The sequence below is a fragment of the Ahaetulla prasina genome, chromosome 4 (assembly GCF_028640845.1).
Source record: "Ahaetulla prasina isolate Xishuangbanna chromosome 4, ASM2864084v1, whole genome shotgun sequence".
NCBI lineage: Eukaryota > Metazoa > Chordata > Lepidosauria > Squamata > Colubridae > Ahaetulla > Ahaetulla prasina.
In genome coordinates this window covers 33,255,015-33,274,271 of record NC_080542.1, presented here as the reverse complement: position 1 = coordinate 33,274,271, position 19,257 = coordinate 33,255,015, and the positions used below count along the sequence as shown (strand labels likewise).

Here is a 19,257-nt window from a genome sequence, read left to right as displayed (position 1 = left end):
TCACAATAACTTTTATGGCAGTTGATAAGCAAATCACCATGGTTAAGCAAATCATGTGATTAAGTGATTGTCTTCAAAAACTTAGAAATGCTACCTTTGATTAAGTTTCCACCAATTTTTCTTCTAATTTCTTTATAACTGTGGCCTTGTTCACTTAATAATACTATTTTACATTGCTTTCTGGGTGACAGTTAACTCTTTGCACCATTAATTTTATTACGTTTTACAAGCTCACTAAATGAAAGAACACAAAAAACCCCAACCAACTTGATAGCGATCACATAACATAGTGACAAATGTCCTCCTCTCAGCTTCAACACATGACATCAATAACTAAATCCTACTGTGCTCTGACTGGCTCATTGCCAAAACAAGATGACACCTGATTGGCTCTCTAAGCACTCATGCTCATTGGTTACAGTCAGATCAAGGAAAGCTACCTATATCAACCTAAGCAAGTTGTGTTTCCTTTTTCTGGTTATTTGGCTATAACCTTTCACAGAATATAGATAATTAAACAAACTTCGTTGCATTACATTGTTGATTAAATTATCTTTCCATTGATATATAATTTTATGGTACTACTAAAAAAAAAAGTGGTATTAGCCATCAAACCTTAAAAATACACTTTTCCCAAAAGGTTTCCACAATTTTGAATACCCAGCATTCAATATATTTACTGAACAAATAGTAATGAATTTAATTTATTCTCCTAATAAATTTTCTTACCTAAGACTTTCTTCCTTCAGTGGTTCCAGTCAACAGCAGCAGAAATGTAACCTGTAACTGTTATTTTATTGGTAGATAAATATTCACCATGGTTTGGTGGATTTAGAGACTTGGCATATTTGAACACTATAGTGTTTTTCTAATATGCAACTATATACATAACTATGGCATATTCGAATATTCAAAATAATCTGGAATAAAATATTAGTTTTAACTGGGGTTTTTAGATGTTAATTATTTTAATTTCGGCCACACTGTGTAATAAGTTTTTTAATTTATTTTTAATTGTATATTGTCTCTTTTTATCTTGGCTGTACACCGCCCTGAGTCCTTCGGGAGAAGGGCGGTTTATAAATCTAATAAAATAAATAAATAAATAAATATTGTCCCAAATCACGAATGTATTTTATTTTGTTGCACAAGTGATGGAATATTCAAAATGACCATTCCCAATAAGGAACATTCTGTATCCTGCAACACATACAGCTATGAATGTGCAGTTCATAGTACTACTAGCATAGGATAACTACTTTCTACTTAATTAGAAAACAGCCTTACAGAAGTTGCTAACATTAAATATTAATTTTTCTTTTTTTTCTCTTTGTTCAAATGAATTCAAATAGCAGAAGTGGTCCAATGATTTCAGGCAAACATTTCACTAGCTTTTATATGAATTCTGAAAATTTACCACACTTAATTTTAATTTTTGTCTTCCTATGTTTTCATTTCCAAAGCAGATCAGTATCACTGCCAGGGCTGTCCAAAGACGTCTCTGTGGTCATGTGCCAGCCAAAGGCGCACAGAACGCTGTTACCTTCCCACCAAAGTGGTCCCTATTTTTCTATTTGCATTTTTATGTGCTTTCGAACTGCTAGGCTGGCAGAAGCTGGGACAAGTAACAGGAGCTTACCCCGTTACACGGCACTAGGAATTCGAACCACTGAACTGCCGACCTTTCGATCGACAAGCTCAGCGTCTTAGCCACTGAGCTACCTTATATGCTTCACTTACATACATACATACATACATACATACATACATACATATATATATATATAACATGTTATATATGTAGCAGTGTAGCAGTGATATAAACAGAAAGCCTTTAAAAATATCATCCTAAATTAATTTCAGTAGTAAGAAATTTACTTAGGAAATCAACTAATAATATTTTTACTAAGTGAAATACTTATTAAGGAGCTTTCATTATCTGTAATGCACCATACAACTATGCAATTCTTCCAAGCCTATCTCCAAAGGCTATTTCAGAGTACTTGGAACATGGGCTTAGCACATCCAGAACACCTGTTCACCTATTTTAAAAATACATTTAGAAGATACTATGGCAACCCAAATAAACAATGCTACCAGAAGACCAAGATCTGAGGAAACAGTAATTGCAATTTGTATTATTGCCCACTGTTAGCAGCTATGCTTTTCATGCTACATATTTCTGCTTAAATTTATATGTAACTGCTCTTCATTTAACAAGTCCATTCTAACTGTAAGTTGCTCTCAGTTTTTCTTTATAATATATAAGGCTCTCTCTCACAAAACGTTCTGCTCCTTACTGCTGACTAAAATTTCCCTTGCAGTACTTTCTTATACTTGGTTGTTCATTACTTTCCAGCATGTTTAAATATGTTCATCTTGTAGCTCTTCCTCTTTCTGTGATTACCACTCTGCTTTATCACAATTGTTCCTCAGTCTGGAAACTTCTCTCCAAGTTTTTCCATTAGATTATTGCTAAGGAATTATTTCGGATTTTTTTTTCTTTTAGTGAAACCGCAAATTTTCCTTTTATATTTTGTTACAATCTTATTAACCAACAGTGGCACCAATATTTTCTTTAGCAAAAGATGTTATACTGGTATCACTGTCATTTAATATATTATTGCCATTAATTTCATCTTTATCAAGAAAAGAAACACAGTCCGTTTTAGAGATTTGGAAAACTAAAATGCACTGCATAGGATTAAGAATTCCATGAGAACATTCTTCAATCAGTTTTTTTTCTTCATATTGCTTATTTGCAAATGATTTAATATCTCAACCAAGATCTATAAATGTATAGTTCCGTACAAAATAATTTTAATCTGTGCATCTCCAGAATTATGAGGCAAATTCTGAAAAGCATACTTACGCATTGCAGTATGGCTTCTTCTCATAGCCCTTGTAGTTTTTCATGTTGAGAGTCATCTTGCAGACTTCGCAATGAAAACATGCTTTATGCCAGTACTAGGGAAATATAAGAAACATTGCAAGTGGATTAATTAACTAAAGAATATATATCTAAAGATAACATGTCTTTATACCAGTCCTGATGGATTTTTTAAACAGATGCTCACTGTAAGAACTTTATGTTGCTCAAATGTAATAACAAAAACTGAACAAGTCCAGGACAAACATGTCTTTTTATTTAATTAGTAAAAACAGTAGTAAGTTCTTAAAATAACTAGTTTGTAACTACTAAACCTATTAACTCTAACATAGTGGTCCCCAACCTTCCTGGCACCAGAAACTGGTTTTGTGGAAGACAATTTTTCCACACACTGGGATGGGTGTGTTTCTCTTGCAACCTAAATCCTGCACATGTGCATATGAAGCTTTGCTCACCCACGCAGCCCGTTTCCTAACAGGCCATGGACAGGTACCAGTCTGCGGCCCGTGGGTGGGAACCCCTGCTCTTACAGATTTGTATAAAATTAGAATACAGAAATATATAAATACCATCTGACTAAAGCCCACAATAATACTTCGCAAATGGAAGTTATTTTATGTGATCTTACAACAGAAATACTATTCTGATACTTAAGAAAACCAAGTTTCCCATTGGTTTGAAAGATAGCTATTTTATCATCAAGATTAAGAACAGAATTAGTTCATGCTAGCATTTCTAAGTGGAAGATTTTATGTCTTCTGAAATAGGAACAGAAATTTCTGAACTGAGAAAAGATAGCACTGAATTGTCACCTGCAAATATTCTGATAATGGAAAGAATATATAGGTAATCTTCAGTTTACGACCATTTGTTCAACCTTATGATGGCCTTGGGAAAAGTGATTCTTAATGTGTCTTTGAAGTTACAACCATCATACCACTGATCAGTATTTGGGCACTAGGCACCTGGTTTGCATTTACAATTGATTGCAGCATCCTATGGTCATCATCTGCAACCTTCCCAACTGTTTCTGATAAGCAAATTGTATTCAAGGAAATTGAGGAAATTGTATTCAATTAATAATCAGGAGATTCATTTAATTTAGTAAAAATTGTCATAAAATCAGGTCTGATGACTTGCGTAATAACAGTATACCTTATGATGGAAATTCCAATCCGAAGTGTAGTTGTAAATTGAGGACTACCTGTATTCACAGTGGAAGATGAACTAGAGCGCCCATGTAGTAAAATAATGTTTTTTTACTTAACTGCCTAAATTGAAATTGTATTAAACCATAAAATGGAAGCTAAGCATCTCAGTCACTTCTTTGATCTTAAATGTTATGAAAATCCTAGAACACAGTTTCTGAGAGGGGCAATTCATTCTGTACCATAAGGACAGAAATATGAGAAATAGGTGGCTGTACGGGTCTGGATGGGTAGAAACAGGCTCAAGCTCAATCCCTCCAAGACGGAGTGGCTGTGGATGCCGGCACCCCGGTACAGTTAGCTGCAGCTGTGGCTGACTGTTGGGGGCGAATCACTGGCCCCAGTGGAAAGGGTGCGCAACTTGGGCATCCTCCTGGATGGGCGGTTGTCTTTCGAAGATCATTTGACGACCATCTCCAGGAGAGCTTTTCACCAGGTTCGCCTGATTCGCCAGTTGCGCCCCTTCCTTGACCGGGATGCCCTATGCACGGTCACTCATGCTCTGGTTACCTCTCGCTTGGATTACTGCAATGCTCTCTACATGGGGCTCCCCTTGAAGAGCACCCGGAGGCTCCAGTTGGTTCAGAATGCAGCTGCGCGGGTGATAGAGGGAGCCGCACGTGGCTCCCATGTAACACCACTCCTGCGCAGACTGCACTGGCTACCTGTGGTCTTTCGGGTGCACTTCAAGGTTTTGGTGACTACCTTTAAAGCGCTCCATGTCTTAGGGCCAGGGTACTTACGGGACCGCCTGCTGTTACCAAATGCCTCCCACCGACCTGTACACTCGCACAGAGAGGGACTCCTTAGGGTGCCGTCTACCAAGCAATGTCGGCTGGCGGCCCCCAGGGGGAGGGCCTTCTCTGTGGGGGCGCCCACCCTTTGGAACGAACTTCCCCCTGGACTTCGTCAACTGCCGGACCTTCGGACCTTCCGCCGCGAGCTGAAGACCTACTTGTTCATTCGCGCAGAACTGGCATAGGATTTTAATAGTTTTAATATTTTAATATTTGTTATAATTTTATAATTTTATGGGGTTCTATTATTTTAATGTTTTAATTCGGCCATTTGTTTAATAAGTTTTTTAATTCATTATTTTATGTGTATATTGTTGTCGTTTTTATTCTTGGCTGTAAACCGCCCTGAGTCCTTCGGGAGAAGGGTGGTATAAAAATTCAATAAATAATAATAATAATTAAAAAAAAAGAGAGAAATATTCAAGGTAGTATGTACTTTAGACCAGCGGTCACCAACCGGTGGTCCACGAGAAAATTTTGGTGGTCCATGGAGAAATCTTTGTATTTTTGCCGGTGCACCCTGGTGGAGAAGCTGTGGCGCAAGCGGGCCGAAGCAGCGACTGCAATGGTTGGAAGTTGTGGGAGCAAAGCACTACTTGCACTTGCGCAGCATCAGCATTCCGCCTCTGTGTATTTGCCCAGCCGGTGGTGCAAAGCAGCCCTCATCTCCTGCTGCTTGGGGCTTGGAGCTGTAAATGGTGACTGGTCTGGGGAGCAGCCGGATTTTGCTCTCTATTGCAGATGCCAGATTGGGCCCCTGCAAGCTCTCGTCTCTCGAGGAGCGCTCGCTGAAGTGGCGTGGGAAACTTCGGCTGGGCTCTTCGAGAAACAAGAGCTTGCAGGGGGCCGGTCTGGTGTCCACAATGGAGAGCAAAATCCGGCTGCTCCCCTGATCAGAAGCCGTTTACAGCTCCAAGTCCCAAGCAGCAGGAGACAAGGGCTGCTTTGCTCCACCTGCTAGGCAAATATACTGAGGTGGAATGCTGATGCCGCACAAAATGAAATAGAGGAAAAGAGACAGAATGAAAGAGAGAGAGAGAGAGAGAGAGGGAATGAATCAGCGAGTGAGAGAGAGAGAATGAGAGAGAATCAGAATGAGAGAGAATGAGAGACAGAGAAAGAGACTAAGAGAGAATGAGAGATGGAGAGAATAAGAGAGAGAGAGCCACCTTCTTGGAAGAAGTACAGGGCCCCCCTGAAGGGGGATATCTTGTATTAAGTATGGACCCCCCCACCTCAATTTTGCGAGGTCAGCCCAGCAGGCAGCAGTCCTTCTCAGCGCACCTTATTTCTCTGGAGTACTCCACCCCCTCCCACTTCTGCCTGCCTCCTCTTCCTCCTCCTCCTCCTCCTTCTGCCCCCAGAGTCTCTGGGCTGCTTACTTAGCCGGAGAGAAAACTCAAAGAGCACTCCACCGCCCGACTTGCCTGCCTCCCTGTGGATGTCGCCTGGGGGGGGCGCTCTCTTCGCAGCTCTTACTCAAAGCTGCCTGGCTCTGAAAGGGACGCACGGAGAATCAGAGAGAGAAACAGAGAGTGAGAGAGAATGAGAGAGAATCAGAATGAGAGAGAGAGTGGGAGAAAAAGAATGAGTGGGAGAGGGGGGAGAGAAAGAGAGAATGAGAGAGAATGAGAGACAGAGAAAGAGACTAAGAGAGATTGAGAGATGGAGAGAATAAGAGAGAGAGAGCCACCTTCTTGGAAGAAGTACAGGGCCCCCCCGAAGGGGGATATCTTGTATTAAGTATGGACCCCCCCACCTCAATTTTGCGAGGTCAGCCCAGCAGGCAGCAGTCCTTCTCAGCGCACCTTATTTCTTTGGAGTACTCCACCCCCTCCCGCTTCTGCCTGCCTCCTCTTCCTCCTCCTCCTCCTCCTCCTCCTGCCCCCAGAGTCTCTGGGCTGCTTACTTAGCCGGAGGGAAAACTCAAAGGGCACTCCACCGCCCGACTTGCCTGCCTCCCTGTGGATGTCGCCTGGGGGAGGGGTCTCTTCGCAGCTCTTACTCAAAGCTGCCTGGCTCTGAAAGGGACGCACGGAGAATCAGAGAGAGAAACAGAGAGTGAGAGAGAATGAGAGAGAATCAGAATGAGAGAGAGAGTGGGAGAAAAAGAATGAGTGGGAGAGGGGGGAGAGAAAGAGAGAATGAGAGAGAATGAGTGGGAGTGAGTAGGGGGGAGAGAGAAAGAGAGAATGAGGGAGAAAGAGTGGGAAAGAGAGAGAGAATGAGGGGGGAGAGGGAGAGAGAGAATGAGAAAGAGTGGGAGAGAGAGGGGAGGGGAGAAGAAAGAGAGAGAGAGGAGGGATAGTGCCTGAAGGACCCCATCCCGTCAATGGGAGTCCAGACACTTCAGCAAGCAGCGTGCTGGATTCGTATTATTGGTCCGCAGGATTTAAAATTATCAACTTGGTGAACCCTGAAGTCCAAAAGGTTGGGGACCCCTGCTTTAGACCACTTACTAATGTACTTTATATAACATGTTCCAATAATATTGTAGAATTAATCTGTTTCCATTTCTTTTCAAGGGTTCCATTTGATGTCAAAATGAATTAAATGTATTTATTTACTACATATAACTTTGGACTTCATTTTTTCTTGATAATCCTTCTTCAGCACTTTTGGGAGGGGGGAAAATTGAAGTAAAATCACAAGGATAAAATTACTGATTAAAATCTTCATAAAGATTCTTCTTGTTGGACTAACTTTGCTTTCATGACAAATAAAATACATTTTATTATTTTAGAATTCTAGGAAAACTATCAGCTAACATATGAAGTAAAATCAAAGTTTCTCAAGAGTATCTGTACCCACATGGACCTCTTTATTTTCTTTCAAATACAAAACAGCAGCTTTCTAAACTAGACTATCAAGCAAGAATTGGTACACTACTATTTAATGATCAAGAACAATAGTTAGATTTGCTACTCTTCTGAACACCCACAATCAGTGTTAATTGCAAAGTATCCTGGAGTCAGCTAATAATATGGGAATTCACCACACCCAATTTTTAAATACAGCCTAGATGACAAGAGCATGTAATGACTCATCGGTATTAGAAGTCAGCCTCATTTTATTGCCTAGAGCAACAGATTTATACTTTCATACGAGTCTGAAACCCAATTTCCATGTAGTTCATTTTTATATTTTTTTAATTTTCACTGAACCTTTGACATAACCAAAATCAGAACCTCTTTAATGTATATCCATATACAACTGTATGTTTTCAGTCACCAAACAAATGCAGGGTAACTGGAAGCTTTCTTACCCTCATGATGTACACAATTTGAGTGACTGCAAATTTCATCTCAAATATAAAATACAGTATAAATAACAGTGAATACTGTTATCAGATAATAAGTCATTCACATTAATATGTAACAAAATATTGTAGCTACCCAATAAAATTGGGCAAATACATTTTTCATATAGCAATTTTTCCAACCTAAAAAGTGGTGTGACACAAGCCAAGTTTATACTAAAATTTGCTTCAATTGTCTTAAAAATGATTTATGTCCCAGAGTTGTGGTGGTCCATTGCTGGAGGTTTTGAAGACAAAATTAGTCAGTCACTATCCAGAATGGTTTAGGGCCGTGATGGCGAACCTATGGTTCACGTGCCAGAGGTGCCACACTGCGCCCTCTCTTTGAGCACACAAGCCATTGCCCTAGTTCAGCCCTGCTGCGCATGCACGCGTGCCTCCCATCAGCCAGCTGGTCTTCAGATCTTTGCTGCACATGCGTGGGGGGGGGCATGCATGCATGTGCAGTGGGCGAGGCGAGTGCGGCCCATGTATGCATGCGCAGGGGCTACATATGCATTGTATTTGGGGGATTTGGCAGTGCACACATGCATTTAGTCCAGAAAAGGTTAGCCATCACTGGTTTAGGGCCTCCAGATTGAGCAAGAGGTTGCATTGGATGACTTGCAAGACCTCTTACAATTCTGTTATTTATTCTGAGATGGAGAGGGACCAAAGATATATTATATATGAATGTTGTAACACTGAAGGTGATCATTGTAAAAAATTATGACTACTGCCCGACAAAAAGGAGAGCTAAGAACTATCATATATAATCGCAGCTTTGACAGGTTTTTTTCATTATTTAACCTACCTAGTATTTATATAGTACATGGAATCATAAACAGTCTACAGTTTTACACATAGTAAATTAAAATGTGGTTGGCTAATTATGCAATGAAAATCCAGTTTTAGAGATGAGATGGAACATTCTTGCATACCTTTGTAAATAAATAGATACTAGGTACAAAAATATAGCTAAATGCTATATTCACTATTGTTACATTGGAACAAAATTCATAGTAGTTCTATAGAATAATACTTATTGTATAGCATAATTAAACCATAGCCAGTGTGGCTTAAAAAAGGGCATGTAGGAACTTGAAAACTAAAAAAAAAAAGTACCCAAATTTAGCCACTGTATTCACTTAGTAAATCTTTCTGTTTCATTTTCCATATACAAGATGGGAATAGTGTAAACAATACATGGTATAGATCAGGGATGTCAAACTCAAGGCCCACTGGGGTGCTTAAATCTGGGCCGTGGTGCTTCTGCCAGCCAAAACAGGGCACCAGGGGGCTATGTACACCTCCCCCCCTCCATGCTCTGTGTCAGCCTAGACAGCCTCCTGCAGTACTCTGCCAACCAAAGCACGCCCCATTTTGGCCAGCAAATTGTTACAGGAGGCTGTCCAGGTCAAAAACGTGGTGTGGGGAACCTCATGTGGCCCCGTGCTCTGTTTTGGGCAACAAAGTGCTGCAAGAGGCTGTCCAGGCTGAAAATGGGGTGCAGAGGGGGGCTGTCCATATCCCTATGCCCCATTTTGGGCAGCAGGGTACTGCAGGAAGTGCCCGTCTCATCTCTCTCCCTCTCCCCCACCAGCCAGCCCATGGAGAACTTCAATGCTGATCCGGCCCTCAAAGAAATCTATGCACGCCCCTTAGAGTCCTCTTAGGAATGTGGTGAGGTCAACACTGGATAGATTTTTAATAAAACTTTTGGGGTTATGAGAAGAGACCACAAAGTCAGGTAATGCATTCCAGGCATAGATAATTCTGTTACAGAAATCGTGTTTTCTGCAATTTAAACTGGTGCAGTTGACATTAAGTTTAAATCTGTTGGTAGCTCATGTTATTGTAGTTGAAACTGAAGTAGTCATTGGCAGGAAGGACATTATAATGGAAGATTCTATAAGCTAAACCCAGGTCCTGTCAAAGGCGACGAAGTTCCAAGTTTTCTAGACCCAGGATATCAAGTCTGGTGGAATAAGGTATTTTATTGGTTACGGAGGAGTGGAGAACTCTTCTCGTAAAATATCTTTGGACACGCTCAACTGTATTGATATCAGATATATGGTATGGGTTCCAGACAGGCGAGCAGTAATCAAGAATTGGCCTAGCAGAAGTTTTATAAGCTCTGGTCAGTAGTGTGGTGTTTTTGGAAAAGAAGCCACGTAGAATTAAGTTAACAACTTCTAGAGCCTTTTTTGCTATATAGTTGCAGTGGGCTTTGGCACTTAGATCGTTAGATATAAAAACTCCAAGGTCTTTGACTGGGTGGGGGTCATCTGTGAGGTAATGTCCATTAAGCATGTACTTAGTGATTGCGTTCTTTCTTCCAATATGTAGGACTGAGCATTTGCTGGTTGAGATTCGTAGTTGTCAAATTTTAGACCAAGCGGTTAGATGATCAAGGTCTTTTTAAATTGTAGATGTATTTTCAGTGGTGTTAAAAAGTTTGACATCATCAGCAAAGAGAACACAGTCACTTGAGATGTGATCAAAAAGATCATTTATGAATACTATAAAGAGAGTTGGTCCAAGAACGCTACCCTGAGGAACACCACTCTTGACAGGAACAGGATTTGATATAGTACTACCAACCTTAACTACTTGTTGTCTGTTCAACAGAAAAGCAGATATCCAGTTATGTAAGGGTCCTGAAATGCCATAGGATTTTAATTTTAGGAGAAGTTTATCATGTACTACTGAGTCAAAAGCTTTACAGAAGTCTATGTATATTGCATCTATTGTTTTACCTAAATCAAGATTTGTAGTCCATACAAATGGACTACAGTGGAGAAGTTGTAAATTGCATGATAATTTTTTTCGGAAGCCAAATTGTTTATTTGAGAGTAAGTTGTGTAATTCTAAGTGCAAGGTAATGGATTGGTTGATGATGGATTCCATTACTTTGCAGGCGCAACATAGGAGATTGGTCTATAATTTTCAACTAAGCTGGGGTCGCCTTTTTTGAAAATTGGAATGACTGTGGCTAGTGACCAGAGATTGGGAAGGGAACTGGTTGTGAAAGTTTTATTAAAGATTATACTTAGGGGTTCTGCTAAATTACTAGAAAGTTTTTTTAAGAAGTAGGCACAAAGTCCATCAGGTCCAATGCATAGAGTTGGTTTCAAGTTGTGAAGAGCTTTACCAACATTATCTTCAGTAAAATCTATATTTGTTAAGTTGTCATACTCATTTCTTGTACGATTTGGGAATGTCAGATATGTGTCATTACTGTTGACAAAAACTGAGCCAAATTAGAGATTTTCAGGGCTTACTTTAGTATAGAGCTTTAATAAAAAATGCAACTTATCAGGAAATACAACTTACATGGGCTACTATTTAGAAAATTGGCAACACAATGATACACATATGGAGCAAAACCATTAGATGAGAAACAATATCAACTAATACCATCTGTTAAGAGATTCCATATCGTTATTAGATGGCTTTCAGATACAATTCAAGATGTTGGTTGTTATCTATAAAGCCCTAAATGGAATAGTGTCTTTCTAGCATAGTGATTAAGATGATGACTTAGAGACTGTGAGACTGAGTTTTAGGCATGAAAGATGAGGTGGGTGACACTGGAGCCAGGCACTCGCTCTCAACCCAATGCATCTCACATGATAATAGGCAGGAGAATAGCAATAGCACTTAAGACTTATCACTCACTTCACAGTGTTTACAGCCCTTCTTAAGTGGTTTACAGAGTCAGCATATTGCCCCCAACAATTTTGGGTCCTCATTTTACTCACCTCGGAAGGATGGAAGGCTGAGTCAACCTTGAGCCTGGTGAGATTTGAACTGCCAAATTGCAGGCAGCTAGCGATCAGCAGAAGTAGCCTGCAGTACTGCATTCTAATTACTGCGCCACCATGGCTCCTTTGGTATGTTTGGATTAGGATTGGATTAGGTATGTTTGCCATCTTAAGTATTAAAAAGGCAAAATAAAATTATAATAGGGTTTAAGTATTGGGGGAAAAATTAGTTCTTAAATTCTTTCTGTGATCTTGTAAAATAACAGGATTGTCATGCTTGGTCCCACCTATATTAAGCAATGTTGTCTCATGGGACCAAGGAAGGATGTCTTCTCTACTGTAGTACTTGCCTTTCTGAATGGTATTACTCTCAAAGCCCTGAAACCACAGTCATTCAAAAGAGCCCTGAAGTTTACTGCCTATTTCCAAGCCCTGTCCTGGGAGAAATGGAAGATATAGGTCTCTGGTGAAATGTTAATAAATTCCTCTCCTTCGGGCATGGTCATATTTTGTTAATATTAATATATTGTTTTTCTGTTAATCTTTGCAAGCCCACCCACAATGGGTGAAGAGTGACAACCATAACAATTTAACTGATAAATATTATACGGAAGTAAATTTCAGTCTCTGTCCCACTGCTTTTAAATCAAAGACTGGACTTTGGGAGCTGACCAAATGTGCTTTTATGTCATAGTTTTTGCATTCTTTTAATACCAAAACAGAGCTTTAAAAAAACAATGATTCTAAACACAATGCTCAGGTTGTGTCATACCAATCTATTAGCACATGGCACAGTCATACATGATTTTCATGTTTATATTATAAATAGAAAAAATATTACTGCACAGTGCAGTGAAAAATTTCCCCTTTCCTCTTAATTACCACTAAATGCCTTCCACAACATACAGATTCATTTCTAATCGTAGATAGCCTTTATAAAAACGGTGTCAAAATCAATTGCGTCATGGGCCAGATTGTGACATATCGCGACATTTCTGCCTTTGCGAAGATGGGGTGGGCATGGCCTGCACTTGATGTATCCAGCCTGTGGGCTGCCTGTTTGATAGGCCTGCCTTATAACAACTTGTGAGCGTAAGCTGTTTAAAGGTCTACTGCAAAAATGGTGAACCTGTAGTTCCCTACTTCTATCTGTACATCACATAAATCTAACTCAAACTTCATTAAGATTTAACTCCATCACTATTTCAGGAGTATATAATTAGTAGTTGCAGTTTATGACAGAAATCTCCTCCCCTAATAAAGGCATAGTAAGCAGGGAAACAAAGTTGCCACATCATCTATGAATCTAAAAAGTCAGGACCTTTTTAAAGCCAATATGTAATAAGATGAGCAAGGCATATAAGTTTTTGTAGTTATAAACATGATACACAGCAAAATCCCTACAATTCTTGACTCAGTTTCTTTTTCAAAGAGCAAAATAGTCATTTTTAAAAAGGATCTGTTCTTATAAACTCGATAAACTGCAGTAATCATCGATCCAAAGGGAGGTGGCAAAGGAACAGAATCTAATATAAAACAGATGATGGCTAATTTGTTCATCTTTTTAGCTGTTGATACAACAAAGCTATTTTTTAATTGTGGCAAAAATTGGTAGAAAGCTTCTCTTGACATTTAAAACCACTTTTAAAACACTTAAGAAAACTATTCAAAGTCGTAACATTTGCTTAAACAAACAATTGACAACGTGGCTCAAAAGCCTGCATATTTGACAATTCAAAACTGGAATGTCTTCAATATCAAAATCAGCTGTTCTATATAACCTTTACTTAATTTGTTTGATGGAAATAATTGAGAAAATCATTTTGTAATTCCTTTATTTTTTTAAAAAAATGGGCAGGTAATTTGATAAAAATACAGTAAAAAGCAAGTAGATACTTTCTAGGCAAGGGATCAATACATTAAGAAAAATTAAGAACAGAGCTTTGCTAAGCTTCAGGTTTGGTTATTTTCCTAATTTATTTTACTGAAGTTACATTACTGCAAAAGGATAAAGTGAGAAGCCTTTACATTATAGATGCTATGTTTATAACCAGAACAATGCCAAAAGTGTTAATTACTTAGCAATAGCTTGCCCTGCTTTTAACATTCCTTCCCTAAATCCACAATGTCTTTATGCAATATTTCCCAATTCAAACTGGTGTCAACTTAATCCATTATTTTTAGAAGCTGAAAATATAGATCTTATTAGTTTTCTCTACCACTCCATCCTCCCTAAACTACACTCCCAATAATATAACTGTTGAATATATTTCATACTTTCTTTGCAGGTCTGCTGTACTGGCAGTAAGGCACACCTGTCGCTAGAGATCGGCAGGCTTCTCAAATTCTCTTCACGCCATCTCTTATATTCGATTCCAAAATTGACTTCTTTCCTGTATAGCTCACGACAAGCAGAATCTGAACCTTAATAGCTGCTGCCACCAGTATGAAGCTTTCAACGTGTCATCAACCGCCGTTCTACAGGTGATACCCCATACTTTATATATTGTCCCCACAACCATTAAGTCGCTTTTTAAGTTGCAATCATGGCCCTACAGAGACATTCGCAAAAAGCACATGTAAAATTCAGCTACACCAGATTGGCCACTCCACACCCAGAAAGCCTGCTTCAGCTCCACCGCGTCTAGGAAGCGCTAGGTTCTCCCGGGTGACCCGTCCCCCATTCCCTCCTCTACGCAGCCCGCCTTTTGTTCAGGCTACCTTGTACCTTATCCTCCCACGCCCTGTTCCTTCAACCACTCCCCGATGGCCGCTCTCTAAAATGCCCCCTTTGTGCTTTCCACACGCTTCCTTCCCTCAGCCTGGCCTGCTCTCCCCTTCCGGCAATCCACCACTTCGGAGCTTGCCTGCCTGCCTGCCTGCCTATCCCTCTCCTCCAATTGGCCCGCCTCCCCTTCTCCTTCCACGCACACACGCTCCGCACCGACCATCCCGCCCTTGACATCTTTGCCCCGCTCCACCCCAACCGTCCCCCGCGAACGCTCTCCCTTCACACGCTCACACACACACACACACCCCACCCGGGCAACCAGCAACAACAGTCTCCCTCAGGGCTGCCAACTGCCGCTGCTCCTCGACTCCCCCCGCCCTCCTCGGCTTCGAGATCTCCACTTCAGTTCCTCACAGGCATTCCTTCAAAAGCCACTCACCGCCCCACCCCACCCACCGCCCCCGCGGGGCTCGCGCCTTCTCTTCACAGCACCCACCTTGTCGAGGCAGTTCACCTTCTCGGTTGGGTAGACGATTTTGCCGCAGCGGGCGCAGCTGGGATTCATGGCGACCGAAGCGAGGTGGGGAAGGAAGGGTCTCTGCGTGTTTCTGTGTGTGTGTGTGTTAGAGAGAGAATGCTGCTGCTGCTGCTGCTGCTGCTGCCACCGCCGCCTCGAAAACTGCGCCCTCGGGAAGGTTCTGCAAAGGCAGCAACGGAAAGGAAGGGAGGCGAGTAAGCAGGAAGCCGCCCCGGCAATGGCTGGTTGCAACTAAGAAGGGAAGGGGCGCGGCGAGGCACTCTCTTTTGCGCGCGCGCCTCCGCCTTCTTCCTCGTCAGCGCGAGCGGTCGACCGCGCGCGCACACAAAGGGGGTGAGGGAGGAAGACGGCGACGCCAGACGGTTGGCGGCGAGGGGGTGGGGTTCGGCGCTCACGTGCGAGAGGGGTGGGAGAGAGAGAGAGAGGGAGAGGGAGAGGGAGGGAGGGAGGGAGAGCCTGAAACAACGACGAAAAGGAAATTTGCAGCGCGCGCGCAAAGGTTTCGTGCGTTGGGGAGTGGGACTAAAAAATAGGCTGAGAACCGGGACCACAACGGTGCTCTTCTTGAGTGTTTCAACCTTGAACTTCCCAACTATATAGTGCCTATTATTTTCAGACAGTTCGGCCAAGTTAAGAAAAGGCAGGCTTAGAAAAGCTTTCCTGCGTCTACTAGAAGCGGAAAAACTCCCTTGAACTTTGCCTCGGAGTAGATGACAGCTACTGTACTTTGCATGTTCCCTACATAGCCTTCCTAATCTCCTCCTCTCGAGATATATTACACTCTTATCTCCCATGACTCCCAGATTGTACACCCAATGGCTAAGAAGTATAGGATTATAATTTAAAATGCTTGGAAGAAGAGCTAATGGAGTTTAAGGCTGTCTCCTATGTGTGCTAAACCTAGAGTGTAAAAATGAAAAAGAAAGCTTATAAACAGCACAAAACCAAAAACCACAGAGGTAGCTATTTCCTGGTTGCTACAGTGCTTTGCAATAGCTATGCCTCATAACGAAATGCCACTTTCCTCCTACTTGTCAGAACTTCCCCATGTTTTTGAAAATCTTGTGACAATCAGTCATTCAACAGGTAGAAAGGTTGGAACTGAACAACTTGTTCACCCTATTGAAATTTATCTTTTTTTAAGGCATAGGAGTGACAGCATTTATTGGACGCCAATTATGGAGCTTTCTGAAGAAAAAAAATTTCTTCAGAAACAAATCAAAGTCTAATGTTAGATCTTTTCAATGCCAAAGCAAGCTATTCCACTAAAATTATCAATTTTATCTATTCTGATTACCAGAATCTAAGACTAAATTCATTTTAAGCAAGATCCTTTTACTTTCCAGATAGATACACTATACTATAATGTCCATTTTCCCCTATCAGCATGACAAATTGTTGAAGCTATGGGAGGAGCTAAGGAAAGCATATGGAATTGACAAGGCCCGAATATCAACGTTTCGACGAAGTCTCATTCGTCATCTTCAGGCTTCAGCTTCGTGCTTCTGGGAGCAATGTGTGATCGCAGCTGTTTCTTCCTTTTAACTGCTAGTGGGGGTTTGAACTGATTGGGTGGGAGCTTGGCTGTGCTCTGATTGGATGGAGGTTTTTTTGTGCTCTGATTGGCTGGGGGTGTGTTTGGGTGGGGGCTTGGTTGTGCTCAATATATGCAAAGTATTTAATTTATTGTTCTGTGTTTCTTAAACTTTCTGGAAAATTATGTTATCTAAATAAAATGTCATTTTACCAATCATAATAAATATTACTTGAACGGTGATAGAAGTATTGACTTTCCAAATACCTATTCTTACTCCATATACCATATGAAACTATAAATGGGATTTGTTTGGTTTTGGTTTAGTGTTGGAACCAGACATTGATGTTTAAGCCGTACGGGTCTGGATGGGGAGAAACAGACTCAAGCTCAATCCCTCCAAGACGGAGTGGCTGTGGATGCCGGCACCCCGGTACAGTCAGCTGCAACCGCGGCTGACTGTTGGGGGCAAGTTATTGGCCCCAAGGGAGGGGGTATGCAACTTGGGCGTCCTGCTGGATGGACGGCTGTCTTTTGATGATCACCTGGCGGCCGTCTCCAGGAGGGCCTTTTACCAAGTACGCTTGGTTCGCCAGTTGTGTCCCTTCCTTGACCAGGATGCCTTATGCACGGTCACTCACGCTCTGGTCACTTCTCGTTTGGATTATTGCAATGCTCTCTACATGGGGCTGCCCTTGAAGTGCACCCGGAGGCTGCAGCTAGTCCAGAATAGTAGTAACGGGAGCCACTCGTTGCTCCCACGTACACCATTGCTACGCAGTCTGCACTGGCTTCCTGTGGTCTTTCGGGTGCGCTTTAAGATCTTGGTTACCACTTTTAAAGCGCTCCATGGCTTAGGATCCGGGTACTTAAGGGACCGCCTGCTGTTACCTCATGCCTTCCACTGACCCGTACGCTCACACAGAGAGGGTCTTCTCAGGGTGCCGTCCGCCAAACAATGTCAGTTGGCGGCCCCCAGGGGCAGGGCCTTCTCTGTTGGAGCTCCTACACTCTGGAACGAACTTCCCCCTGGCCTACGCCAAGTGCCTGATCTTCGGACCTTTCGCCGTGAGCTGAAAACACACTTATTTATTCAAGCGGGACTGGCTTAACATTTTATTAAATTTTAATTGGGGGTTTTATTATTTTAGGGTTTTAAATTGTAAATTTTTAATGTTGGCCAATTTTGTAATGTGCTCTGTTTTAAATTTTTTGTTTTAATTGTATATATATTGGGTTTTTACCTTTTGGCTGTACACCGCCCTGAGTCCTTCGGGAGAAGGGCGGTATAAAAATTTAATAAAATAAATAAAAAATAAATAAACTGGTTTAGAGTTTATGTGTGAGCTCAACTAATTTTGTCTCTCAATAAACTATGCTTAAAACAAGGTCCTGATTATTTAAAATCATTACAACAAAACTAGGTTTCAATCCCATTTTGTCATTTTTATCAATAACAATAACTGTGGATTTAATATAGAATCTTCTGTTAAGAAATTAAGCTGTAAATTGCAGCATACATCCACATGGGTCTCTAACACTAGATTAGCATCTGAAACCCTCATCTCTCCCACAAAGATAATCAATGGAAATGGTATTCTATGAAATTCTATAGCATTTTTATAACCTGTATCGTGACCGCCAAAAGAATCCGTGTTTCTTTTTTAATATTGGCATTTGAGCCCTTTCATGTGTCATCTTGTTGTTGTTGTTAGTTGCAAAGTCATGTCCGACCCATCGCGACCCCATGGACAACGTTCCTCCAGGCCTTCCTGTCCTCTATCATCCTCTGGAGTCCATTTAAGCTCATGCCTATTGCTTCAGTGACTCCATCTAGCCACCTCATTCTCTGTCGTCCCGTTCTTCTTTTGCCCTCAATCTTGTCCAGCATTAGGCTCTTCTCCAGTGAGTCCTTTCTTCTCATTAGGTGGCCAAAGTATTTCCATTTCATCTTCAGGATCCGTCCGTCTAAAGAGCAGTCAGGGTTGATTTCCTCTAGGACTGATTTGTTTGTTCGCCTTGCAGTCCAAGGGACTTGCAGTCCAAGGGACTTGCAGGAGTCTTCTCCAGCACTAGAGTTCAAAGACCTCAATTCTTTGGCGCTCAGCTTTTCTTATGGTCCAACCTTCACAGCCATACATTGCAATTGGGAAAACCATAGCCTTGACTATACGCAGTTTTGTTGGCAGGGTGATGTCTCTGCTTTTTAGTACGCTGTCTAGATTTGCCATAGCTTTCCTCCCCAGGAGCAAGCGTCTTTTAATTTCTTGGCTGCAGTCCCCATTTGCGGTGATCTTGGAGCCCAGGAGTGTGTCATCTTATCTTATTCCAAATCATTTGACCAATCTTCCTAGTACAAATATATTCATTTCAGTATTGCCAACCTTCTAGTTGGCAAAATATTTCAATCAGTTCCTCTGGAAATGTAAAATAGAGGAAGGAAGATTACTAATTCACACATAGGTAGAAGAATATCCAAAATTAATTGAGTTTT

At 41.3% G+C, this 19,257-nt stretch overlaps 1 protein-coding gene across 1 annotated transcript in view; it reads right to left on the bottom strand.

Annotated features, from left to right (window-relative positions):
- LASP1 (LIM and SH3 protein 1) overlaps positions 1 to 15,526 on the bottom strand; it is a 54,450-nt gene extending 38,924 nt beyond the window's left edge. The window contains exons 1-2 of the mRNA XM_058181100.1: positions 15,188 to 15,526; positions 2,873 to 2,967 (exon numbers count right to left, since the gene is read on the bottom strand). Coding sequence (XP_058037083.1) covers positions 2,873 to 2,967; positions 15,188 to 15,256 — 164 coding nt within the window. The 5' untranslated portion in view covers positions 15,257 to 15,526. The remainder of the gene's footprint in view (positions 1 to 2,872; positions 2,968 to 15,187) is intronic.
- Between the last annotated feature and the right edge of the window lie 3,731 nt (positions 15,527 to 19,257).